The sequence below is a fragment of the Diadema setosum genome, chromosome 21, assembly GCF_964275005.1.
Source record: "Diadema setosum chromosome 21, eeDiaSeto1, whole genome shotgun sequence".
In the NCBI taxonomy this organism is placed as follows: Eukaryota; Metazoa; Echinodermata; class Echinoidea; order Diadematoida; family Diadematidae; genus Diadema; species Diadema setosum.
The window spans coordinates 24,068,758-24,095,999 of record NC_092705.1 but is presented as its reverse complement, the minus strand read 5'-3'; the positions used below and the strand labels follow the sequence as shown (position 1 = coordinate 24,095,999).

Genomic DNA, 27,242 nt, shown 5'->3' with positions numbered 1-27,242 from the left:
TGACAATAATCCAAAACAGAGCAATGTTTCATATTTTATCAATATTAACTTCACTTTTTGATGCCTCAGATATTCCAAAACTGATTTCAATCATATAAACTTTGAATTCCTCTTAGAATGGTACTTTTATGCTCAGTACTATTTCATAAGTGGTTTCTTGGTATCTCGCAGAAAGTTCAACTTTCTGCGAGAAAAGCCCAATCCTCATCTCCATCAATACTAGCCTATACCATTCCTTTAAAGTAGTATTGGTGGAGATGAGAATTTGGCTTTTAACTTCTTGCGCGATACCAAAAAAACACTTATGATATAGTACAGAGCATACCATTTTAAGAGGAATTCAAAATTTATTTGATGAAAATCGGGTTTGGAATGACTGAAACATCCAAAAACAAAGTAAAACAAAGCGATAGTAATCAAGTGTGGGTCCCACACTTTATAAGAATCGCTCTTTTTTGGATATCTCGGCCATTTCAAAACCAATTTTCATCAAATAAACGTTGAATTCCTCATAGAATTGCATGCTCTTTCATATACAATAAGATGTTTCTCGTTATCTCACCAAAAAATGTTAGAAACCTGAAATTAGGTCTCACCCAAAACTGTACGATCCCTGGAATTGTCTGAGGTCTAATAAGCCCTGATTCTAGCCAGTGTTACATGGGTTTACAATACCTGTGAGTGACTGTAAGTATGAATATTGATGACATATACAAGGTAGTGTACTGTAAAACGACAAGTGTTTGTGTGCATTTTAAATTTGCGAATTTCGTGAGAGGCAAGATTTGCAAAATTAAAATGCACGCAAAAGTCCTTGTCTATACGATATGCATTGCATGTTAGAGGCAACTCACGAAAATTTTATGCTGCATAAAAGGCTGTCGGCTCCAATTTGTGAAAATTTCATGCCACGAAAATATTGTGTTTTACAGTAGTAATGAACCACTTCAAGTCTCATCAGATCTTCAACAAGTAGAAGACAATACTGTAAAACACAATAATTTCCCAGAATGAAATTTTTCGCGAATGGGAGCCGACGGCCTTATTCACAGCATAAGTTTTCGTGAGTTGCCTTTAACATTCAATGCATATAGCATAGACAAGATCTTTGCATTTTTAGTTCCACAAAACTTGGCTCTCGCAAAATTCGCAAAATGAAAATGCACGCAAACATTCCTTGTTTAACATTATTTCTTCCTCATTGAGGGTTTCACAGGGAATTCTTCTTTTCCCCTTTAATACTGGTCTGCCTGTTCGTTCAGTCCCCAGTGGTGGTCAACTGGACGAGCTTTGGGTGGCTACGCTCACCAGAATGCCGAGGAGAGTGACCGTGGACAGCTCCAAGTCTGTGCGAGACTCATCGTCTGAGAGCCGACGCCCCAGCGTCTTTGAGCGCCTTGGGCCAGGAGGGTCCAGTGTGCACGTAAGCACTCTACTGCACTTTTTTGGTCCCCAGCCAGGATGTTAATTAGTCTGGAAATACAACAACAAACAAACAAAAACACATGTGTTTTGAACAAGTTTTGTTTTCTGTCATGTGATAGTTCATTCAGGTTATTCGTTTGTAATTCTAGTTTCAGTGATAAATCAGCACATGTACAATGTAGCTGGTATGCTTGAACTTTTTTCTTTTGTTTGACTCACTGTAATAGTCTTGTTTGATATAATCTTTACACTCTGATCAATTCAATGAAAGAGAACTCTTCTAATTGTGACACATTTCCCTTTGCATATCTAATGATTATTTGCTGTAGCAATTGAATTTAAAATGAGTTTTCATTGAAGAGCTTTATTTAAATTTACAGTGAATCTATAATACTGATAGCTGAATAGGACAAGATACAGCATGCCATAGGCTGGTGTACTTCTTGAGTGCCAAGCACAAATACAGGCATGTATGCACAGAATGAAAAAGCAAGCTTAATTTACTTGTCAAATGTTGTTTTGCAGTGTGATGCATTTTTGTCTTTTATTCTGTGGAATAAATGCTCTCAGTTGGCCTCAACCGAACTAATGATACATAATGTCACATGATCATTTTCACCATTGACCAAAGACTGAAGATGTCACATATTATGTAGTGATTGATGAACTCACGAAACATAACATTTTCGTATATGAGGATATTATAGCATTGTCCTAGAAAACTCAGCTGAGGTGTACATGTAATGTAGTGATTAACAGTGCATTTCATTTTCATATTTGTAAATATTGTACCATTGTATTTGAGGGGTCAGCTGAATCTTGCCAGACCACTTTGTACTGTTCTGGTGTCTTCAAGAATTACAGTTCCCTATTAAAGAAATTGTCTGTATTCTTCTGTTGCAGGGATCCAAGCAGGATCGTTACCGAAACTGGGAAGGCGAGGGCAGCAGATCCTACAGAGACCACTACAGCCAGGGAGAAGGGTAAGAAGAGCCGGTGATCTATCACTTGGTCTACTCCCTCTTCGTCTAATAGCCATTTATTCTCAACCCACATGGCCTAATCCCGTTTGGTCTACAAACAGTTCGTCTATTGACCGTTTAGTCCAATTGCCACTTAGCCTTATTACCAGTTGGTCTACTTCCAGATGGGCTATGCCAATTTCGTCTAATACCCACATGCTATTAGACAAAGGGGGAAAAATCCAAGGAGACAAAATTGCAATTAGACCATCTGGTCATTAGACGAAATGATAATTAGCCAAACTGGGCATTAGACCAAGTAAGGATTATACCAAACGGCCATTAGACAAAATTGATAGTAGACCAAATGAGTTTAGCCGTAGTGGTGTTGGATGAACTGGGAAGTAGACCATCTGATAGAAGACCAAGTGGCAATAAACCTCTAGCAAATGAAATGGAAAGCGTTAAGAGAGCGCAAACCTCTCTGCCAAGGCTGTAGGGTCACTAATGTCACGGAATGGTGCACACATCCTTCCAGAACCTGGATCTACATCCAGGTCACCATTAGACCATCTGGTCATTAGATGAAACAATGGTGATCATTTGTTGGTGATCCAGATCACCACCAAAAACTTACCGCCCATGCCTTTTACCGCAATGAACCTATCATCAAAATCTGCATGACTCGTACATAAGATTTTGAGTACAGCAGTAGTATTGCTAATGCTAACAGACAAACAAAGTTTGCAAAAGGTATCTTTGAGGGAGGTAAACAACTAACCATAGAAATATGAAAAACCTATGTATGTGTCTGTGTATGCTCATGTAACAGTGTGGTATATGTACATTCATTTCATCAATTGAGAGACTTGCGTGTACTTCACATCAAATCACTTGTAGGCATGTTGTAGCAGAATGTTTCATGGAGAGGGAATAAGGGGGGGGGGGGAGATTCTCCTAGCTTGTTTTATTGAATGCACTTGCTTTGTTTGCTTTGTTTCGTTTCTATAAGGTCGGATGCTGTGGATCTGAGGCACCGCGTGGAGAGCAAGCGCGCCGAGAAGGAGCGCGATCGTGATGTGAGCCGTGATCGTGGCCGAGGAGACCGATCCCAATCCCCGTCTTCCAGCGGCAAGGTTAGGGAAAAACGTTGTTGGCTTCTTTCATCGCTCATTCTCATAGAGAACAGAGATACATTTTTTTTTTTATTCACCTGCTGAGATACAGTAGGAGACACAGAGACACCCATATGGACAGACAAACAGAGAGACAGAAAAAAGAAGAGTGACCTCAAATGAACCAAACAGTGAAAAAGACCTAAACAACTTGCTTTATTGTTTCTGGTGTTGTTGGAGTGTACATAATTATTATATGGCTTTAAATCTGCGGATTCTTTCAAATCCAATGTATGGACCTTCTGCTTTCAAAACTTCTCTAACCTTTCAAGTCCTTCAAGCCTGTTTTACTAACCAATCTGATCCCATACCCTTTAAAACCATCAATTCGTAGAGTTGTTTCTTACTAGCAGAATCTCTTTCTTCCGTATACCTTTCTGTTTAGTGCTTTTCCATTGTTTCGTTCTCTTTAAGACACTTGGGATCATTTCAGAATTTGTAAGCTAGTGTAATTGAAAGATCAGAGAAGGCATGCAGATACAGTTAGCGTAGTGAATATTGTTAAAGCATTGAGCGGATTCATGCAATGTGTTCTGATATCAGTCGGATAGTAGCTGAAACCCCCCAGCAACAAATGCCAGTAGGCCTACTGTAGACTCATTGTGAATGCATCTTAATGCAACTTTGTTGTTTTGTTTTGTTTTTTCTGGTTGATAGAGAGATAGGTCCAAGCACCGGTCCAGTCACAAGGACTGGGAGGGCTCGGACCGCAGGAAGAAGAGCCGAGAGCCCAGCTCCATGGTTGTGAAAGGAGGCGGACGAACACCAGACAGTAACCATGGTGAGCAAAAAAAAAAAAAAAAGTTAACACAGTCTTCTCTCTTCCACCAATCAACTAATGTCTACTTCCCTTGTAGAACCCTGATGTGTTTTACTTAGTTATCAGTTGTGTTTGTCCAAATATTCCTCAAGTGATGAATGTGCAGGAAAGTCAACCAAAGCCAGATAAATAAGGCAGATTAAACAACAGCAGCAACAAATAATGCAGAGGATGTGCACCTATAGTTTGATTTTTTGTTGCTGCTTGCCATACATGAGATTGCATGTGTTTTCTTTAACATGATTGAGCAAGTGAAAGAGAAGGAACCAGGCTGGGACTTGAACCAGTCACTGGGACTTGAACCAAGGCAGATTAAACAACAGCAGCAACAAATAATGCAGAGGATGTGCACCTATAGTTTGATTTTTTGTTGCTGCTTGCCGTACATGAGATTGCATGTGTTTTCTTTAACATGATGGAGCAAGTGAAAGAGAAGGAACAAGGCTGGGACTTGAACCTGTCACTTCCTGCTTACCAGACAGGGCCTCTGTGAACTGATCTCAAACCAGTCCATGACAGTAGTTATGTTGAGACGGGGATCCTTAAAGGGGAAGGCTAGTAACTGATCAGTGGGAATCAGTGGAAATGCTGGGAGATGATTGTTCTAATCCTTATGGGATTCATTCAAGAGTTCATTGTATATCTATTGTTGTGTGAAAATGATTTGCTTCAGAACGGTCTCATATTCAAGTAATGTGCAGATTAATGCTCCGTCACTGACCAGGGACGCTAATCTGGAAGCATTAAACTGCACATTACTTGAATATGAGACCATTCTGAAGCAAATCATTTTCACACAACAATAGATATACAATGAACTCTTGAATGAATCCCATAAGGATTGGAACAATCATCTCCCAGCATTTCCACTGATTCCCACTGATCGGTTACTAGCCTTCCCCTTTAACTTCGAGGATAAGCTCATAGATAAGTATGGACTGCCGAGTGTCGCATGGTCTGTTTTGTCACAAAATTTCATTTCCTGACAAAAGAGACCACGCGACACTTGGCCAAATGTTGAGTTTTGACAAGGATATTGGGACAATACACAGTATAAAGCATAAGTAGCAAATGGCCTTCTGGAGTAAGTGACCACTGTGGACAGTTGGCCACTACAACGAGGCATGCACAGTGCATACCATGATTGTCTGAAATGCTGTTTCATTTCTGTTTTCAGATGATGATCAGCTGAGTGATGAGTACGGCCTTGAACTAAAACGCAGAGAACTTCAGCGAGAGCTGGCTCGCATGGACCAGATCGACCAGGGGCAGGTAGGGAGCTCAGTCTCTGGCACCCTTATCTCTTCTTCTGCACACAAAGCAGCTTCTAAACATCTGGGCCCAATTTCACAAAAGATAGTTTTTATTCGTGGTGAAATTTAGTCCTTTGTACTGAAACAGATGCAAAGTAGGCATATCTTGCCCATGCACATGCTTTGATTTGTTAGTAGACCTCTTTTTGTGTACATTTTAAATGCATGAACGGGAAGGAAATTTGCATTATCCATGGACCATTGTACATGTAAACTACCAGTGTGGATTCCGACCCACACATTTTTTCCCACAAAGTTTTATGGAACCGTTACCACATATATACCACAGCATGATTATCTCTGTAGAAGGAATTCATATTTCTCATTGATTCAAGTGCACACTAATGCATTTTTTCTACTAGTTCACAACCTGTCTGTCGGACAAGTAAGCACCAAGTTTTTCCATTTTTTACTGGTAAATTCATGAAAAAGTTACTGGTCTGACAGTGATTTTTACTGGTCAAATACCATCATATCAGTGCCAGTGTGCAGCATTGGTAAATTACAGCAAGATGATAATACTTGAATAATAATGATTTGGATTTCCCACAAAGTATGTTAATTTCTGTGGTCACATAAAGGAAATAGCAAGACAGTGATATATTACATTCCCTTTTCATTTCTGAAGACTGGCGAAGACAGTGGCACAGACTACCCCAGGCAGCTCTCCTCCCGTTCCCCATCACCCGTCAAGAAAAAGCCGCAGCACGCAGGCAAGAAGACCAAGAAGCGCGACCAGTCGATGAGCAAGACGAGATCCCGATCGCCCCCCTTGCACCTAGTGTCCCCCGTCCCGGAAAAGCGAGGCAAGAAGAAGAAGGCAGCTGAAATCTCCCCAGCGTGAGTGTCGGCTATTATACAAATATTAATTTCTTCAAGGGACATTGCTAAAACTATTTGGCCAGATGTGATTTTCTCAACTGTGCCTATGCCCCAAGAGAAGTCAAGGGGAATGGTTGCACTGTAAAGAAATCAAAGGGGCAGATAGTTTTAAAGGGATGGTACAGTGTTGGTGGAGATGAGAATTGGGCTTTTAACTTTTTGCGAGATACCAAGAAAACACTTATGATATAGTATAGAGCATACCATTTTAAGCGGAATTCAAAGTTTATTTGATGAAAATCGGGTTTGGAATGACTGAAACATCCAAAAACAAAGTGAAACAAAGCAATCGTAATGAAGTGTGGGTCCCACACTTTATTAGAATTGCTTGTTTTTGGATATCTCAGCCATTTCAAAACCAATTTTCATCAAATAAACATTGAATTCCTCATAGAATTACATGCTCTTTCATATTTCATAAGAGATTTCTCATTATCTCACCGAAAAATGTTAGAAACCTGAAATTAGGTCTCGACCAAAACTATACGATCCCTTTAACTGTGAGTTGAAAAACAGCAGTTGATATTTGTTTTATATACCACATTCCACTTTAATGATTATATTGGATTAACTATGAATGAGATACCAGGGAATATTGCACGAGTTAGGGCCAATATTGCATGAATCAAAGATGAGTGCAATATTGACCCTAACAAGTGCAATATTCCCTTGTATTCCATGAATTAATGCCATCCAATATAAGTATTATCATTTGCAATCATGTAGAGAAAGCATAAACTGCACACTGCTTGTCTTTGAAGTTGACTCCGCAGTCCCATCCCAGCGTATTTGCGCGCTTGTGCATTGTAACAAAATTCTGCGCACTCGCCAAGCGCTCGCACAACAGACGAGACAAAATATGGTGTATTCTTGAACGGCAAGTAACAATGTTAGCCTATGGGGAATTAATATTAAAAATTGAGCGGACTACAATACGCATTTTTAATGTGCCGCTAAAACGTCCTATATAGATGATAATTTAAGATATTTAATGGTACTGTTTACCATTGGGACCAGTGACTTAAAGAATGTTAGGGATATCACATTTGATGCATATGTGCAGGTCAGTTGTATCACAAAACTGCCTACAATGTAAAAATTTTGCAATAAACCCTAAAATATAAGGAGATATCACTATTTTTCTCAATAAACCAGGACTAGATGATTTAGTCTAGAAACATTTCTATTATAACTATTGTTCACAATTTGTATTAACATTACTGAACATTTACTGTACTGATTTCATTTTTGGATTGGTTGTTTCTATTCCTAACTCACATTTCAGAAATATTTGAAGCACTAAAGCTGAGTTTGTTTCATATGCAAATGGTAGATAATGCCTTTAAGATAGTTATGCTAAGTTAAGGCATTTACTCAAGTAGAACCATGAGCAGGATACACAAAGGCATCCTACTTACTGCAGATTCTGAATCATGCTTTAGGAATACTAGGGCATTGCTTCCCGAGTTCATCGGGTTTTGTTTTTCAGGTTAAAGACTTTTATTGTCACAAGCTATGGGGCGAGTCTTTCAACAAATTTTAGATGCCAAAATAACTCAAAGACTCATTTCATGGGGGGGGGGGGGGGGAAATAGATAGTGATAGGGCGCAGTCCAAAATGTGAAAATGAAACCCATCTCCAGCCTCAAATGTCAGGATCATCATTAACCCGTTGACGGCGAGTCCCGAGTACACTCGGGCAGGTGTCTATAGGAAATGCTTGTTGTAGCTAAATCAGCCTGTCCTCAGTGGGTGAAACTGTGTGCTAAGAAATGTATTACCAAGTGCATTTCCTCATTACATCAATCTTAACAACTCTAATGGTGTAGGCACTCAATTAAAGGACAAGTTCACCTTCATTAACATAAGGATTGAGAGAATGTAGCAATATTTGTAGAACACATCATTGGAAGTTTGAGGAAAATCGGACAATCCGTTCAAAAGTTATGAATATTTGAAGTTTTTGTGCAGTCACCGCTGGATGAGAAAACTACTGCGGTGTATGATGTCACAAATGCGTACAACAATATAAGGAAAATATAAAAAGAATTTCACAAAATTTCATATTTTGAAAAAAGTACACATTCCCTTGACTTGTTACTGACATTTGTTATGGGTAATATTATTCCCATTGCCTTTAGAAAGAGGCAAGTCAAGTGCTCTTTTATTATGCGAAAAAAGTGAAAATATGTTGAATTTTCTTTACATTTTCTTTATACTGTTGTACTCATATCACGAGCCTTAGTAGTCTCCTCATCCAGCGGTTCCAACACAAAAATTTTAAAAATTCATAACTTTTGCATCGATTGTCCAATTTTCCTCAAACTTTCACTAATGTGTTCTACTAATATTTCTGCATTCTCTCAATCCTTATGTTTATGAAGGTGAACTTGTCCTTTAAGTCTTTCTTGTGATAGGTAGTGCCATCCCCATTCCCTTCTCCTCTTGTGCAGGAAAAAGGAGAGTCATCCACCCCCAAAGCGCAAAAGAAAGGCCAGTCCCTCTCCTGCTAGACCAAGCCCTTGCACCCCTAGCCCATCACCGCCAACGAGAAAGCTGAAGGCAAAAGATCTGCGGAAGAAGAAGGGTGTTATCCCCGTCAAGCCACAGAAGAAAAGGTAGAGTAAATAAATGCTGACTGACAGATTGTTGAATTTTCCTCTGATCACTTTATCATTTGTGATGAATCATTTAGCCTTTTTGTTGTTACTGTTGCGACACAACTTTTATTTATTAAATCTTGTGAATTTTGTCTGAGGATTATTGCCATGAAATGTTATTAATAAACACCCATGAGTAAGTGGAAAAATATAAGAAAAATTACGTCTAGATGCTCTAAAATAGCTGAATATGCTGCAATCATAGAATATTTCATGGTATGTATTTTTCAAATTTTGCTCTCCACAATATTGTTGCAAAAATCATAATCTGCAAATAGTTTTGGAGTTATGTACAGAGAAAACTTGCATCTGCGAAGATATAAACAAGCACAGTTCACTGAGAGTGTCCCAGTAAAATCCAACCCTTGCAAAAGTATCCTATTAAGCAGTATTTGTTTTCAAAATGGCATTCCTCAGATAAAACAGCATGAACACAAGACCTCTCAGATCAGTCTGAACGTGGTGTATTTTTGTCCCCGCCGAACGAGTTCGAGCAGGGGACTATGAAACGGGCTCCGTACGTGTGTGTGTCCGTCCGTGTGTCCGTCCGTCCGTCCGTCCGTGTGTGCGTCCGTGTGTGATCAAAATCTTCAATTTGCTACTTCTATGTCATTTATGAGCCAATTTTGATTCTGTTTGCTTTATATGATAGCACTACATGGGAGCTTTGAAACTTCTACACAGAATTTCAGTCGTGACCTTTGATCTTGACCTATATTGTACATTTTGCTACAAAATGCTACTCCTTTGCCATTTCTAACCCGATTTTGATTCCGTTTGCTTTACATGATGGCACTAGGTGAGGGCTTCAAAACTTCTACACAGAATTTTGACCTTTGACTTCTTTGACCTTTGACCTTGATTTTTGACCTGTATTGTACATTTTGCTACAAAATGCTACTCCTTCGCCATTTCTAACCCGATTTAGATTCCGTTTGCTTTATGTGATGGCACTAGGTGAGGGCTTCAAAACTTGTGCACAGAATTTTGACCTTTGACTTCTTTGACCTTTGACCTTGATTTTTTGACCTATATTGTACAGTTTGCTACAAAATGCTACTCCTTTGCCATTTCTAACCCGATTTCGATTCCGTTTGCTTTATGTGATGGCACTAGGTGAGGGCTTCAACACTTCTACGCAGAATTTTGACCTTTGACTTCTTTGACCTTTGACCTTGATTTTTTGACCTGCATTGTACATTGGCCACAAAATGCTACTCCTTCGCCATTTCTAACCTGATTTCGATTCCGTTTGCTTTTTGTGATGGCACTAGGTGAGGGCTTCAAAACTTCTTCACAGAATTTTGACCTTTGACTTCTTTGACCTTTGACCTTGATTTTTTACCGATATTGTACATTTTGCTACTAAATGCTACTTCCGGCGGGGACATATTTTACGCACCGCATAATTTCTACTTTTCCTTGTAGTTTGTGACACGTAAATGAGACATTTAAAGATAATATAAAGTTTTGGGACCTCAAAAGTTTCCCTGAATTTCCTTGTCCTAGTTTGTGTTTCAGGTTAAAGTACCTTTCATATAACTAACACTGTGAGACTTACTCGCCCCAAAGTGCTCTCATGTCTTAGTAATCATGCAATAATGGTTTCGTACCAGAGCCGCCCCTGTACGGCGGTGAGGTAGTACACGTATTGTACGAATCCATTACTGTACGAGCTGAAATTTTTGCGGTGGTTTTATTTTCGCGAATTTCGTGAATCGCCTTTGAACTGTGAAAATAACAACACGTGAAAATAACAATGCGCAAATAACTAAGTTCAGTTAGACCCTCGCAACCGCGAAATTAACAACACGCGAAAATGTCCTCCAAGTAGCAATTCGCGAAAATATCTGTACGCGAAAATTTCAACTCGTACAGTATCGCATGACAACTGCGACCAGCAGCGTGCAGCCCCATACGCATAGCTAACTGTGACCAGCAGCCCCATACGCATAGCTAAATGGGGCTTCGCATTGTAGCATCCAGCATCATGACAGATTTAGTATCGCAGGTAAATATCAACTTAAAATCCGAAAATTTCTTCAATTTGAAGACTCATCAGTTAAGTTGAAGTATTGAAAACAGGCTTCGGGCAACGTTTGGTTTTGCCAATAGTCCCTTTCTGTTCGAATTGATGACTGAATGTGACTCGGTCGAGAGGACCTTGGGAGAGCTACACTGAATTGACGGCCAGCGCATGCGCACACAAACATCTTATCCGTTCATGGATTTGAAATTTGTGCGCATGTGATGTGTGGCCATAGTATTCAGTGTATGTAGCTCTCCCAAGGTCCTCTCGACCGAGTCAATTCAGTCATCAATTCGAACAGAAAGGGACTATTGGCAGAACCAAACGTTGCCCGAAGCCTGTTTTCAATACTTCAACTTAATTGGTAAGTCTTCAAATTGAAGAAATTTTTGGATTTTAAGTTGATATTTACCTGCGATACTATATCTTTCATGATCCTGAATACTACAATGCGAAGCCCCATTACGCTATGCGTATGGGGCTCCTGGTCGCAGTTAATTGCATGATTCCAACGACATGAGAGCACTTTGGGGCGAATAAGTCTCACAGTGTTAGTTATATGAAAGGTATTTTAACCTAAAACACAAACTAAGACAAGGAAATTCAGGGAAACTTTTGAGGTACCAAAACTTTATATTATCTTTAATAGATGTTCATCAGTAAGTCAGGAGTATCAAGCATCAAACGTTATATGTTTTGTTGCTTTGGATTGAAATTGAAATTGAATTGAAAACAGAAGGAAGAGTTAGGGATGAACAGTTTTCTGTGTCTTATTTCACCACATCAGGGTTTCCTCGAGCGAGAGCAGTAGCAGTAGCAGCAACAGCGACAGCGACAGCAGCAGCGGTTCCAGCGGGAGCAGCAGTTCCAGCGAGTCTGAAGAGGAGACCATCAAGAAGAAGAAGTCACCCGCGAGTGTGTCCAAGAAGAAACCAATGCCTTCCGGCCACCACCGACAATCCCACCCCCCTACTAAGGACAGTCGAATCCGTTCCCCTCCGGTTAAATCTAAGCAAAAGCCCTTGTCTCCCAAAACACTTAGGCGCTACTCCCCGTCCACGCCCACTCGCTCCGACTCCTCGGATCGATCCCCCACCCCAAAACGAGCCCTCTCGCCACGAATGCGCCAAACCCGGCAGGAGGCGCCGCCCCGGCGCAGGTCCCCGACACCGCAGAAGCGAATGCGATCAAAGAGCAAGCAGCCGTCTCACTACCCCCCTTCTCCATCTCCGAGTGGGAGAAAGGAGAAGCTCCCTCCCCGCCGAGACCCTACTCCGGATCGTGGCAGTTACTCCTCTCGCCAGCAGCCCCACCCTCCCAAGGATGCCCAGTATTACCCCAAGCAGGGACGGTCCCCGTCAGCCACCGGTTCCCGGAAGTCCTTTTCTCCGGGGAGGCGTAAGAGGGATTCCCTGTCCCCCAGGAGAGGGGAACCCTTGAGGGGTAAGGAGCCACCCCCTCCACCCAGGTCCTCCAGTGGTGACTACCGGGATAGGGAGAGAGACCGAGACAGAGGTGATAAATATGGAGGTATGTACCAATACCTTCAGGGTGCTTAATGGGTGCAGGATGTTTGCCAAACCAGTACTGCATCCAGAAGAAACAACCCTAAACTTTTAAAGCTGTTAACTCGTACAGTTTGCTGCAACCATTAATGTAGGGAGTGTACAAATTAATGATGAACTTAACATGTCGTGATAATGACGTATATTATGAATTGAAATACCTTGTACTGAGAAAGTCATATGCTTATTATTTTACATAAAGATTTGAAAATGCACTGTAGTGGCACCTTGAAGAAATATTTCGAACAATGATGATGGCCTACTTATTGTATGTAGACATTCATATTAAGCAACTCCAAAGCGGACAATAGATTATACGAGACACAATTACTCAGACCTTTACACGAGACACAATTACTCAGACCTTTTTGACAGTGCTGTGAAGTAGGCATTGTCCTGATGCGCTACATAGCAGATTTTGAGCGACAAGCATTTTGTTATAGTATATTCATTTAATCATTGTGATGTGCATCCTTCTGTTGACAGGCAAATCTCTTGGAGGTGGGCCGAGCCAGGGAAGCGGCAGTCGGGACACGTCCACCCCCCGTCAGTCCGGACGGGCCCCACAGGCTGGATACGAGTACGACCGGCGAGAGCCAAGGGGGGAATCCTATTCCGGAGGAAGGGGTGGAGATCGACCGGGATGGCCTGCGGCAGGGCGGGGTGATGGTGGTCGGGATGGTGGACGCGACGGTGGGCGAGAGATCGGAAGAGACGGAGGACGCGACGGAGGAAGAGATGGAGGAAGAGATGCGAGGAGGGATGGAGGGAGGGACGGAGGAAGGGATGGAGGGAGAGATAGAGTTAGGGATGACAGAGGAAATTCCAGAGGAGGCAGCAGCTTGGACCGTGGGAGAAATGACTACCCAAGTGACCGCGATCCGCGATATGGAGCATATCCTCCCCAGGGTAAGACCTGGCTCAGACTCTTCAGCAGTTCTTAAATGTTTCTAGACTGTCCTAGGAATGTATCTGGTCACCTGACAAAGAAAAGATCTTTTGCCTTGGAAACAAAATCGATTTAGGTGAAAGAAGATGAAACTAATGAAACCCTGCTCTTAGGGATCAAGTTGCTGTCAAATGTATGATAGTGATATTAAGAAATACATGTAGTAATAATAATAATGTGAATTTACAATTTTTTTTTTTTTGTTATCAATTTCCCTTTTCCTTACCTCACCTTATAGGGGGTCAGCAGTGGGATTCCCGTGGGGAACCTCGGGGTGGTCGAGGAGGGGAACCCAGGCCTCCTGAGAAACTGGAGCGGGAATCCCGACGCGACGAGTGGGAGCGGCAGCGGGGCTCGGTGGGACCATCCCGGGGGCGCTATGAGCAACCCCCTCCTGCCAGAGGTCAAATGGACCGTGGTTTGGATCCACCGTATGGGTGAGTTTTATTTTTTATTTTTATCTGTGAGTATTTCCGTCTGTCTGTCGCTGAAACTGTATAGAAATTGAGGGGACTTCAGTCTTATATCAATGTTTTAACACAGTATTAAAGAGCTGCAGCTGTTGAAGAAGTGTGCAAATACAGAATGAAGTTGTATGATTGGGGTTCATCATATACCAGGTAATGACGTGATGAACATGATCATGTGATAGCGGAGCATTTGTTATGAAAGCCCATGGGCAGAACAATTGGCGAACGATACTGAACATCAGAACAACAGTTTTATTGTAGTTGATACAATAGATTACTGTACCAGGTATGCTATTACTATGTAGTGATAAAATGTAGCAGCTGATGATATATTAGGTGAATTGAAATGTAATTTACAGATGCAGCGCTAAGTTGAAGAGCATAATAGAATTGGACTTGAACCGAGAGCATCTGCTGCAAAGCTAAGCAGTGCATACTGTGGTGTGACGATGGTGCAAAAATGGCTACTTAGTACTACAGAAATTTATGCATTCTCATAGTACTTTGTGAAATCATATATTACAATAAATAATGACTTTTTAATGTTGAGAACATGCAGTATGTCCTAATCTCAGGGTTGAATTTGCCTCTCCATACAGGCTACAAATCCATCAACTTTGTCCTGGGGCTTGGATAACTTCCCAAATTGTATTTCAAACCCTCAAGATAGATTAGTCTGAGCGCTCAATTTTCTGCAAGTCATTATCTTTATAGTATACTACTTTTGGCGGAATAATGTGAATTTATGTGCTATTTTGTTAACTTGTTGTTGAAACTTTTGTAAATTTTGAAAAATGGCATCTGAAATACAATTTGCAATACATTTTTCCTTGACTGTGAATGTACTTTGGCAGCTATGTACTGTATTAGTGTAAGTAATGGAACTGTGATTTTCTCAACTTGCATTTAACAGGAAACGCTCAGCTGACGAGATCAGGTCCAGGTCTCCTCCAGGGAAGAGACGCCAACTGACACCTTACCAGCAGGATCTTGCTAAAGGCACCTGGCAAGGATCCCAAGGAGATACTCGATACCAGCCAGAGTACCAACGAGGTCCTAGTCCGAGGGACCGCAGTGAAGGCAGAGACTTTGATAGGGCCAAATGGCCTGAAAGGGATCGCAGACCAGACGAGAGGAAAGACTTTGATCGCCGAGATTATCCCCCGAGGGACAGCCACCTGGACTTTCCGCGAGACGAAAGAAGGGACTTTCCCCGTGATGAAAGGAGGGACTTCCCGCGAGATGACAGGAGGGATTTCCCACGCGACGATCGACGTGACTTTCCCCGAGAAGACCGGAGGGATTTTCCTCGAGACGATAGGGGTAACTTCCCTCGGGATGAACGCAGGGAACTCCCTCGAGAGGACAGGAGGGACTTTCCTCCCCGCGACGACCGTAGAGACTTTCCTCCCCGTGACGACCGACGTGACTTTCCTCGAGATGACAGAAGGGACTTCCCAAGAGACGAAAGGAGGGATTTTCCCAGGGATGACAGACGGGAGATGCTTAGAGAAGAAGAGCGAAGACCAAGGGAGGGATCGACTGATAGTCGAGGACTCGGGGACCCACATAGACACCGTGATGATGCAAGCTACGGAGACCGTAGAAGGGATGGTGGTGGGCGAGGAGGCGATCCCAGAGGTCTTGACTTTAGAGGGGCTCCTGACCAGAGGTTTAGTGATGGGAGAGGTGGTAGAAGGGATGAACCAGAACCTAGTAGAAGAAGTTTTGATGACAGAGGTGAGAGAAAGTACCCCGATGAAAGAGGAGGTGGAAGAGACCCTGCCACAGGGGGAGGAGGAGGAGGAGGAGGGGGAGGAGGAGGAAGAGGGAGCAGTCAGTATAAGTATGGTAGAAAACGAGGGAGGGATAGCGATCCCCCAAGAACCCCAGAAAAAAGTGGAGCAAAGAGAGTGGCGGAAGAGAACAGAGCTTCTTCAAAGCCCAGAACAGAGGAGAGTGACCACCGGAAACGATCAGAACGTTACGGAGAAAACTACAGCGATTTGTCTGAGGGTGGGAGTGATGACATCCACAAAGGTTCTCCTGCGGTGCGTGATCGAGATCGTCAGGGATCCAGAAGGGAGCCTTCTGAGCCGAAGGCTCGCATGCAACGGGATTCCTCAAGGGAGTCCAGCAGGGACGGGAAAAATCAGGAGGAACGCTCCAAGGAGCATCCTGAGCCACGTCAAGAACGGACTAGGAGCAAAGAACCGGAGGCTTCCCAGAAGGATAGCCTCAGCAGCAGAGGGAACAGCATGGATAGGACCGACCGTGGCTCGGGTCACAGGTCGCGGCGCAGCGTGAGTCGTGGAAGCACCGGGAGCCGTAGCAGCTCCATCGTCAGTGGCAGAGAAAAGCAGGAGGAGAGCCTTCCAGAGTCCATCCGTGGCCAGGAGCAGAGGAACCAAGGGTCTTCCAGGGAAAGCGCATCAAAGACAAAGGGTGATCAGATGGCGGATGTTCCGAAAGAAAGTGCTACAGTCCAGGATGATGGTGACAAGAAGGAGGAGAACCAGGAGAAGATGGACATGCAGCCCCCATTAGAGTCCAAACCTCCAGAACAGCCCACTGCAGAAGAAGAACCCATTGCGACACAGCAGGACGCAGACATGGAGAAAACGCCCCAAGAGACGATCCCTCCAGAAGAGTCCCAGAACCTCCCCAGTCTGTATGACGAGTATGAGGACATCAGCGATGAGGAGTTTGATGACCCATCTGACCGATCGAGGAGAGGCTCGGAGAGAGGAAAGAATGGCGACCAGTATGAATCCAAAGGTAGCTTGTCAGAATTCTTTCTAACCTCGCCTTTTCAGCTTCTTCTACTTCTATGTACCATACACACACACACACAGACACATGTATTGATAGTCCCTGTATGAGTTATATGTAAGATCTTACCATCCATAGAATGTTGATACTAAGATTTCATTCCTTTATGGTACAAAGCCCCTCTGGAAAAATGCATCATGTTAGGCCGATTGTGACACCCTTCAAAATACCTTTCCCGCTTTGACATTCAAATATGGCAGTACTAACTTCATTGAGTTCAGTTTTTACTAAGAACTTGCCTTGTTATTTGTGACCACTTTTTGTTGCAAGTCTTGACAGATGAATATGATTATCTAAGGAGGGAAAATTTCTTTTTTTTCTTTGGTCCCTCTCAAGCTCTTGATGATTGTCTAAGGAAAGAAAATCTCTTTTTTCTTCGATCCATTTCAAGCTCCCGACGTGCTGGACGTTGATTGGATGGTCATCGCGAGATACTGGCAGCCCCCACCTAAGGCAGAGGTCCCAGCAGAGATGTCGGTACTCAAGCGGTTCTCGCCAGGCCAGGTCCTGGCGCGCATTGGCGTGTCCCGGGCTCTAGCCGGCCCCGCCCTGATGTCAGAGATTGAACAAAAGTGCAAAGAGGAGCTTAAAGAAGGTGAGATTGGCAGATCAAGTGTGTCTTTCTGGCCATGTTTAAGTGCTCAAAAGCAAAGCAAAGCAAAGCAAAGCAAACCAAACCATTCAGTATCTTACCGTGCCATATTTGGAGCGTTTGAGCAATCTGTACCTCGTGTAACCGTTCATAGACTTGCCACAGAAATGGCTACTTCAAGCCTCCACCCCCACCCCTTTGAGTGAAATCAAACTATCATAGATTCATAATTATGTGAACATCATTTTGTTCTTACCTTTTCTCAGCCATTGCCTTTGTGTCTCTTACATGACCAATTACTTCATCTTCCTCCTTGATTTATAGTTTAGCATTAACTTTGTTATGTTACAGTTAAAGTTGGGTGAGTGAATTCTCTATCCATGCAGGGATCACTTCCAAGAATTGCTTCTTTTCCTCCCATGGTTCTACCATGTGTAACTGTGATTTCTCTTCCCATTCACCTAGATGGACCACCACTGTTCCCGCATCAGACTGGGGCCCTCAATGCCTTAGCACGGAGAAAGTGGAAGCAGCGCCAGACGTTGCTGCAAGACATCGGACCGTGCCGGCAGGCCCTCTGTGCCAGGAGGGACATGGCCATCAGAAAACAGCTCAGGAAAGCAGAGAAGGTATGCCTAGAGTAGAAAGTGACTTTGTGTTCTTGTCAACTTTTCTGAAGTTAACAGAACATGGAGAGTCTGTCAGAAGTCCAATTGGACAGAAGAATGAAAAAAAGAAAACCAACTGCTAGAATTTAAAGCTGTGTATAACTATATATATATATATATATATATATATATAATTATTATTTTTTTTTTTTTGCCCAGAGACCGATATTGGTATAATGTATGCAAAGGGATAACATACTAGTAGGTGCTAAAGTGCTCACTCGCAATACGCCCTGTGCAATAGCTCTGTGAGCCTGCAAAGCGATGTCCGCCATTACTAAGAGGGGCACAAAGCGGTGACCTGTGTGATCCTTCATGACAAAAGCAACAAATAGTCGCCAGGCATGGATTTTTAACTAATGGTAGATTCTGAAAGAGCAGACTCCAAGTTTTAACCCCAACTTACCTGGGGGGGGGGGGATAATGGCCCCCCTTGACGAATTCCGCGACCATTCCGGCGCGCAAAATTTTTTGACCGCGCCGCTCGCTGACTTTTTACTTTCAAGTCTTGCGCAACTTTTGAGACCAAATTTGTCACGCCCGGGCATACCGTTCTGAAGCCACGCCCCTTCAAAAAATTTTCGTCAACCCCAAAATTGCTCAAAAACGTGATTTTGTGTACAAAGTCAATACAAATTGTGTTTTTTCAATTAATTCATATAAAGATTAATATTTTCAATCTTAATGGCTGAAATCAATTTATTTTAGTATAATTATGCTTCAAAAAATGTGTATGACAAATTCTGCTGAAAAAAAGAACAAAAACAAAAGTTCGAAAAAACAATGAAATACATAAAAAAATGATAAAACAATAAAAACATAAGAAATTAGTTTTGATACTGAATTTTTTTTTACGCACAAATGTATGGAATGTCACTAGGAGTATTTACACCAAAAATCAGCATTCCATAAGCTTTTATAAGCCAATTACAGATGAAAATGAGGTTTTTTGGCATATATTTGCATAATTAATTAATTTAAAATAGAAAATGCAAATTTTTGGATCTGAAGGGGGGGGGGGGCAGGAATTCAAGCTCGCTAAATAGCCCAGGTAAGTTAGGGTTAAAATGATATATAACTCCTTTCAAATGGACTCTCCTAACCTATCTAAATATTGGGAAGAAAGCACATACTCTGGAAAGTGTGAACTGAGAAAAGAGGCTCCGAAGTACAGGGTCTATTCAGGCGCTTAATCTGTACCAAGCCATGCTAGCTGCATGATGAATGGAACAAAAAAAAAACAGGATGTAAACCACTGGAGCAACAACAATGAAGGGATTATCAAATTAAGCTGAAACTGAGCTTGCTTTATTAACACATTCTGTAGATGAGTAAGGCTAACTTTCAAAGCAGTAGCATCATCCTAAAGTTCTTAGAGTTGAAAGTGAAGAGTATGGACAGTGTTTTTAAGAAATGAAGAGGGGACTCTAAGACACACCTAATCACACTATTCTACCAAAAGGTGTTCGAAAAAAACTGCTAAAAATACACTTTCCTTTTTGTTTTATGATCCCAAATAATAGTATGCTTGAGAAGAGGGCTTGCTCTTTCAGAAAATATGAAAAAGTCAAGATTGGGTTGACCCATTTCACCTATTTTCCGTCTTCACACAAGTTCAGTGCACGCGACTTTTTGTTCGTTTTGCGATGCACGGTCACATATATATGATGCATCACGCGTTACCGCGTTGTGTAGTGCCACCTCACGTCCACTCGAGGACAGCCACAGAGAAATGCATGCACTGTGTGTGCGTGTACATAGTCGCTCTCATGCCACTGCATGTTATACGATACATGCATGGCATGCTGTGCTAGCAATAGCGTGTGCTTCAGTGCACTGCAGTGAAGTGGCTAGCGCCGCTAGCTCCAGCACCAAAATAATTTCCACTTTTTGGCAACCCAGGGTACTACATTTTTCAAGAAATAAAGAATTCAACAAAATGGCTGATTTTCATTTGGTACCCCGCGATACCATTTATGTCATCATATTATCACTAGAGGGCAGATTGTTTTGACTCGATTTCACCGCAGTATTCATTCTATTCTGCACGTGTGCGTCCCTGCATCTGGCAAACTCTAGGGCCCGAATTCACGAAGATGGTACAAAAGAAACCATGGTTTAAACCATGGACAAAAACCATGGAGCGCCAAGTGTCGCACAGAATATTTCTTTACGAAATTGGTCATTTCGTCGACAAAATGGCAGTTTCGTTAACGAAATTATCATTTCGTGGACGAAATGTTCATTTAGTTACAAAATATTGTCATTTCGTTACAAAACAATCATTTCATTGACGAAATGACTGATTTCTTAACGAAATATTCCGTGCGACACTTGGTGCTCCATGGTTTTTGTCCATGGTTTAAACCATGGTTTCATTTGTACCACCTTTGCGAATTCGGGCCTTAGTGTGTCAAACAGGTTACTCATACTTTGTATTGTGTCAGTCTTGCTCTGTGATCGTGGCAGGCAGTGCACTTTTCAAACAGATTATGTAGTACAATGTACTACTTGAGTTCTGTGAGTGAGCTGAGCACATGGTAAAGCAAAGACTTCCACTATCAAGGGGGCTCGTCTACGTTTCCTTGGGATCACAAAAATTTTACATCATCTGCCTTCTATAGGCAGAGTAGTATCTAAACCTCTTTCACTGTGCATAATAGATGAACGCAGAAGAAGATCATAGTCTCACACATTTCTCATTCACTCAAATTTGTAATTTTGCTAAAGCTTTTTACCTTGACATTAATTCAGACAGAATTCAAACAGAATAGATGTATGTCCTTTCTGTCAAGCTGTTCTTGTGTTCTGCCATTTTTGGAATGTAAGACTGAAAGACATTAGTAAGGACTAGAAAGCCTCACGCACAGTTTCTTCCTGAAATTGAGAACTTTTTACAATCGGGGAAAGGCGTATGCCAGTTTTTTAGTGTCTGTGAGTGTGATGATGTGTGTGTGAGTATTTGTGATGTAAGAGTGTGTCCAAATATTCATGGATTGATTGTGCCAAAATGATCCTGTTCTAATTGAAAGAAAAGCCTCGGTAATAGGAGAGTATTGTAACACACACCCCCCCCCCCCAAAAAAAAAAAAAATAAATAAAAAAAATAAAAAAAAAATAAAACAAAACAAAGCAGAATAAGGAGGAAAAAATAGGGTAAGGAAAGTTTGTAATCCTCTGTCATACTCTGTCTTCCAAGATCCATCGGAGCCAGTGTTCTCCCATCCCTGTCTCCTAGGATTCCAGGGACTCTGTGACTGATGATGCTTCACATCGCCCCTCCCTCCACCAGTCTCCACCCTCAAAGGATATTAAAGGGGAACTCCAGATGACTTCCAGACTTTTGCCTTTGAACATCTATACATTGGTTATACTGGGTACAGAGTTTCAGAATTTGAAGTGATTGGAATAAGTAATAAGAATAATTTCAAATTTCATAACAAATCACTGTGAACAAGGATGATGACATAGCAGCTTTACCATAGGCATGCTGAATTGGATCTTCATGGAAGCAGAACAAAGGAAGAAGAAAGCATGCATGAATTCTACACAGGTGAAGTTGTGAAGCAAATGGTATTGTAATAGAATAACATTCCTACATTACTTGAATATGCAAATCTCCTATGTCATCCTTGTTCAGTGTAATTTGCTTTAGGTTTTCAGAGTACATGTATTGGCTTGTTTGCTCGAGGAACACAATAAATTCCACAAATCTATACATGGCACTATTGATTTACGGACTATATGATGTGAAATTATGAAAATCGTCTGGAATTTCCCTTTAACAACCCCCAAAAGGGGCATCATTATCACCTTCCATAACACTGGATTCTGTGTTCAGAGAGCCTTGCTTTCCAAAATTGCATACGGTTTTCGTCTCACTCGAGGTCGTGCCTTCGCATGAGACGGCTACTCTTCCTGCAGGCGCATCGATGCTCTGGATTCTTTCGGTCGCACTTGACTGACCACTCCAAATTCTCACGCTGGTGCACTGACTTTGCGAAATAAAAATGCCGTTGTTCATGTACTGCACGAGCTGAAATTTTCACATTATATTTCTTGAATATGCTACAAGGTACTTGTCCAACATTTTCACATGTTGTTAATTTTGCAGTTGTAAGGGTCTAATAATTTATACTCTACCTATCATGAAATAAATTAAAATGAGTAACAAGTGACAGTACGCATTCTGAATGTTTCTACTCGGTGTTTCCTGAGTTGTAATTCTGCATTGGGAGTACTGTACTAGTGTGCTAGACCTTCAGTCTATTAGAACCTAGTTGCATGCGATCCAGCGCCGGCATGCCTTGATTTTTTTAAGCGTTGTTGTTTTTATATTCATACCATGATATTTTGCTTTTGAAAGGTAATTTGCAAAATTTGCAAATATAAACCAACCTGGAAAATTTCAGCTCGTACAGTTGATGATTGTTTTGGTGCTTTTTTTTTTTTGTGTGTGTGGGTTTCATCTGTGCGTTCAATGCAGCAAGTATCCCTTCTGCCAGTCCAGGTGAGGCTGATACCGTGGCACCTTCAGTTAACTGCTTGAAATGCAGCGTGTGAATGCTCAATTCTCTACACTTCGTATAAAAGAAATCTTTTCAGCAAACTGTGTCCCCAGATCCACCTCAAAATAGCTGGTATGCTCACCCTGTTGTGGTTCAAAGACAAGGTACTTAGCTTTATGTGTGCACAAGTAGGTATAGAGAAAGAGTACCCGGCCAAGTTTTGTGGTATAGCAATGGCTTAAAGAGCAAGCAAAGACTTCAATAACACAGTGGTCAATTTTTCAGAATTATTATTATGGTAAACATATTCTTTTGACAAGAACTAGTGAAGCTGAGTCATATAGAGACTAACACTTCATGTCTGGCAATATGCAAGCAGCACATGAGTACTCTGTGCAAGATAGTGTTGAACACTGCTAGTTTGATTGACTGTACTTTGTTTTTATGATTTAGTTTTTGCTTTACGTAAGAAAGGGCTTCTGAACATAGGTTTATGATGTCATTGTTATGCACACAGTTGAGGGAATGAGCTCTTTGTTTGAAAAAAAGAGGCAAATTTAATCTCAGCATAATATGTTCTGCTGTTAATTGTTATGTGAGTCTACTTATATTTCTTTGTTATTTTTGTGTTCTACCATGCAAGATGTACAAAAATTTGGCTTTCGCACAGTGCATGGACATGTGAACATTTTCATGTAATAAATGAAATGAGCTGTGTTGACAAACACATACAGAATGTTGTCGTGGTATTTGATTTTGTGTGGTTCGCAGGTGCAGAAACATGTATGTCTGATATGAACTACACTGTATCATGTGTTAATGTTCGGTTTGCAGAATCTTCACTGGAGATACCTTTTTCTAGACTTTGGACATCAGCAAGTTGACCTTTTTAGCTCACCTGAGCCAAAGGCTCAAGTGAGCTATTGCGATCGCCCTTCGTCCCGGCGTCCGTCGTGCGTCATGCGTCGTGCGTCGTGCGTCGTGTGTAAACTTTTTACATTTTCATCTTCTTCTTGAAAACCCCAAGACCGATTTTCATCAAACTTGGCAGGTAGCATCCCTAGGGGGTTAGGAACTCAATTTGTTAAAATGGGCACCATGCCCCACCCAGGGGGCCCCCAGGGGGGCCCAACCCCCCAAAATTAAGGAATCTGTAAAAATCTTCTTCTCTAGAACCAGAAGTGTATTTTCAAGTTTGTTCATAGGAGATCAAGGGGTGCCCCTCTTGGGGGCGGGGGGGGGGGGGGGGGGGGGGGGGGGGGGGGTTGGTTGGGAAGGTCCAAATGGGGACCTGAATTGTACATTTTCATCTTCTTCCTGAAAACCTCATGATGTATTTTCGTCAAACTTGGCAGGTAGCATCCCTAGGGGGTCAGGATCTCAATTTATAAAAATGGGCACCATGCCCCACCCAGAGGGCCCCAGGGGGCCTCAATTCCCCCAAATTAAGGAATCTTGAAAAATTTGGGCCCTTATTGTACAGTTTCATCTTCTACTTGAGAATGCCTGGTCAAATTTTGGTAGAGCTGTGAATAATTTAGATTAGTGACTGCGTGAAAGGTGAACTTGCGATACTCAGGTGAGCGCTAGACCCGCGGGTCTCTTGTTTATTTTTTAAATTTCATTTTTTAGTTATACTGTACAGTATTGGTATCAAAGTTTTTAAAGGACATTTGTCAAGGTCACCATAATAGACATTCACATGCAGCAATACTAGTAAAACACATCAGTGAAAGTGAGAAAAAAAAAATCAAGATGATCCGTTTTTAAATTTGTAATGTTTCTATGCAGTCACTGCTGGAAGATAAAACTACTAGAGTTTGTCATGCCTCATGCATAGAATGATATAGGAAAATACACAAAATTTCATATTTTTTTGAAAAAAGCACAAATTCCCATGGCTTGTTAGTGACATATGTTAGGGTAATACGTTGTATCATTCCCCCTGCCTTCTGAAGAGGCACGCCAAGTGCTCTTCTATTGAAGCGAGAAAAGTGAAAATGTGTTCTATTTTCTTCATATTTTCTTAATATCGTTCCATGCATGCGACATGACAAGCTGTGGTAGTCTTCTCATCCAACGATGATGGCATCAAAACTTCAAATATTCGTAAGTTTTTAAGGGATTGTCTGATTTTCCACAGACTTCCACTGATGTGTTCTATTAATATTGCTGCATTCTCTTAAATCCACATTTATATGATGGTGAACTCGTCCTTTAAAGATCCCAAAGGTGTGCATTACAAGTACAATACAATGTATATCATAAGTCCAAGACTGACAGAAAGCTAGTCAGTCTGATGTAGCCGTGTGGTCGCCTTTTGACTTGTGGGTGTGTGTGTGTGAGGTTGATAGGATTACTAAACACAGCTAAAAAAAAGAAGTCCAACTCCCAACAGTTTGTCATAACATTATTAGGCAAAATATTTTTTACCAATAAAACTATTTATAGTCAGTCCTATAGCAGTGGGAAAAATAAAGATTTCCTTGACTTCATGGCTGAATGAGAGCAAATGGGATACAAAATCTGTGCTTCACAAAAGTCACAAAAGTTCATTCATTGCTAGTTTCTATTGAATAAAAAAAATCCACTTGTGCTTGAGAGCAATGTAAACAAAAGTCCCCAGCAGGTGAGCAATATGTTATCAACTTTAGGGCCTACATTAACAATCCATGATTAAACAAGTATGGACCTATAATACGTAAATCAGTCATGCACTTGATCTTTATGATAGGAAAACTGCAAAGATTCACGTTTGTACTGTATTTCACAGGCCATGATACTACAGTATTTGTATTCCAACAACTGTAATGCCTGCAGCTTTGCCGACCTTCCAACGTGCATTCCATTATTATGATAAAGCTTTGTAGGCCTGTGGGGTATTTGTATAAAATCCGTGCATGCCGTTGCACTTGTGTGCATAATTATGTGTGTACAGTGTGATGGTATGCCAGTGCGGGATGCTGTTCGTTATTCCGAAGGTTCGTTAATCTGAAACACACAAATTCCCTATACCTAGAGGTTCGTTAATCCGAAAATGAAGAAGGGTTCGTTAATCCAAAGATTTGTGGCGTTATTCCGAAGGTTCTATTCCGAAGGTTCGTTAATCCGAAAATGAAAAAGCGTTCCTATTCCGAAGGCTCGTTTATCCAAAAATGAAATAGGGCTTGTTATTCCGAATGTTCGTTAATCCGACAATGAAATAGGGTTCGTAAAGAACCTTCGGAATAACGAGCTTTGTTTCATTTTCGGATTGACGAACATTCGGAATAACGAACCTTATTTCATGTTCGGATTAATGAACCTTGGGAATAACAAACCTTATCACATTTTCGGATTAACGAACCTTCGGAATAATGAACTGTAACCGCCAGTGTGTGAATATGTGTGTGTTAGAGCGCGTGCACGTTTGTGAAAATTATAGAGCCGTGGACAAAGTACGAGTGTATGGACGTTTTCCTGGAATGAATGACCCTCAATACCCAAGACACGCATCGAAAGGGCTTTTATATACGAGCGACTCCCGTTCTGGAGTCCTGGGAACCTGCAGTTTTCTCTTGTCATATTGATACTTTGTTGTAGTCAAACAATAACAGGGGCGGATCCAGGAATTCCATAAAGAGGGGGCGCCTTTGCAAAATTAAGGGGGCCCACGCCCCCATTTTTTTCCTTTTTATTTCTTCTGTTTTGGCAAAAAAAAAAAAAAGGGGGGGGGGTGCGCCCGGATCCCCCTTGGATCCGCCACTGAATAAAGTATATAAAGGTATATTGACAATTATTCTAGCGCCTGAATTTTTACTTGGTCACGAGAATTTCATTATAACCGTGTTTGTTATAAGGGGATTACACTGTACATATTACCCTTAGTATAATGCTACATGATCGTATACACGTCTTCGATAAACCGCGGTTTCAGGAATCAAGCCCGCCGTCGGCCTAATCGATAGGTGGCATTCAATCCAGACGACGTTTTAATATTGCACACGAGCTGAATCCAGGTTCCTACCCAGAACCCCAGTGAAAGAGTGACCTTTCGCCTTGGCTTTCTTTACTCCAACTCTTTATGCTAGTTCAGCTGCCAAGACAACTGCGTGCATAATTTTGCCGCGGCCCAAAGATATGCAACAAGTGTTACATGTCGCTGATCTCTATCACCCATCTAGCCCAGGGGATTTGGCAGCATTAAAATGATATGTACATGTACGTCTGATTTCGCTGTATTTTATGTTTGATAGCGGAAAAAGATTTGCTGGTATTCTTAAAATTTACTTAATCTACATGACAGGCACTTAAATCTTCTCAAATTCATCGCCAATGTAAAAAGATTTGTTTTTCTTCTAAACTAATTTAATGAAACGCTTTAATAATAATACTTTCTCCAAGAGATATCTT

General features: G+C 41.6%; 1 protein-coding gene across 1 annotated transcript in view; it reads left to right on the top strand.

The window, feature by feature from the left end:
- The window catches only part of LOC140244285 (uncharacterized), a 37,690-nt gene extending 14,100 nt beyond the window's left edge, over positions 1–23,590 (top strand). The window contains exons 2-15 of the mRNA XM_072323930.1: positions 1,263–1,423; positions 2,329–2,408; positions 3,400–3,523; positions 4,220–4,343; positions 5,560–5,654; positions 6,324–6,535; positions 9,031–9,195; positions 12,054–12,796; positions 13,318–13,740; positions 14,019–14,217; positions 15,164–17,028; positions 17,474–17,677; positions 18,140–18,303; positions 21,542–23,590. Coding sequence (XP_072180031.1) covers positions 1,313–1,423; positions 2,329–2,408; positions 3,400–3,523; positions 4,220–4,343; positions 5,560–5,654; positions 6,324–6,535; positions 9,031–9,195; positions 12,054–12,796; positions 13,318–13,740; positions 14,019–14,217; positions 15,164–17,028; positions 17,474–17,677; positions 18,140–18,303; positions 21,542–21,580 — 4,548 coding nt within the window. The 5' untranslated portion in view covers positions 1,263–1,312 and the 3' untranslated portion in view covers positions 21,581–23,590. The remainder of the gene's footprint in view (positions 1–1,262; positions 1,424–2,328; positions 2,409–3,399; positions 3,524–4,219; positions 4,344–5,559; positions 5,655–6,323; positions 6,536–9,030; positions 9,196–12,053; positions 12,797–13,317; positions 13,741–14,018; positions 14,218–15,163; positions 17,029–17,473; positions 17,678–18,139; positions 18,304–21,541) is intronic.
- Positions 23,591–27,242: the final 3,652 nt, after the last annotated feature.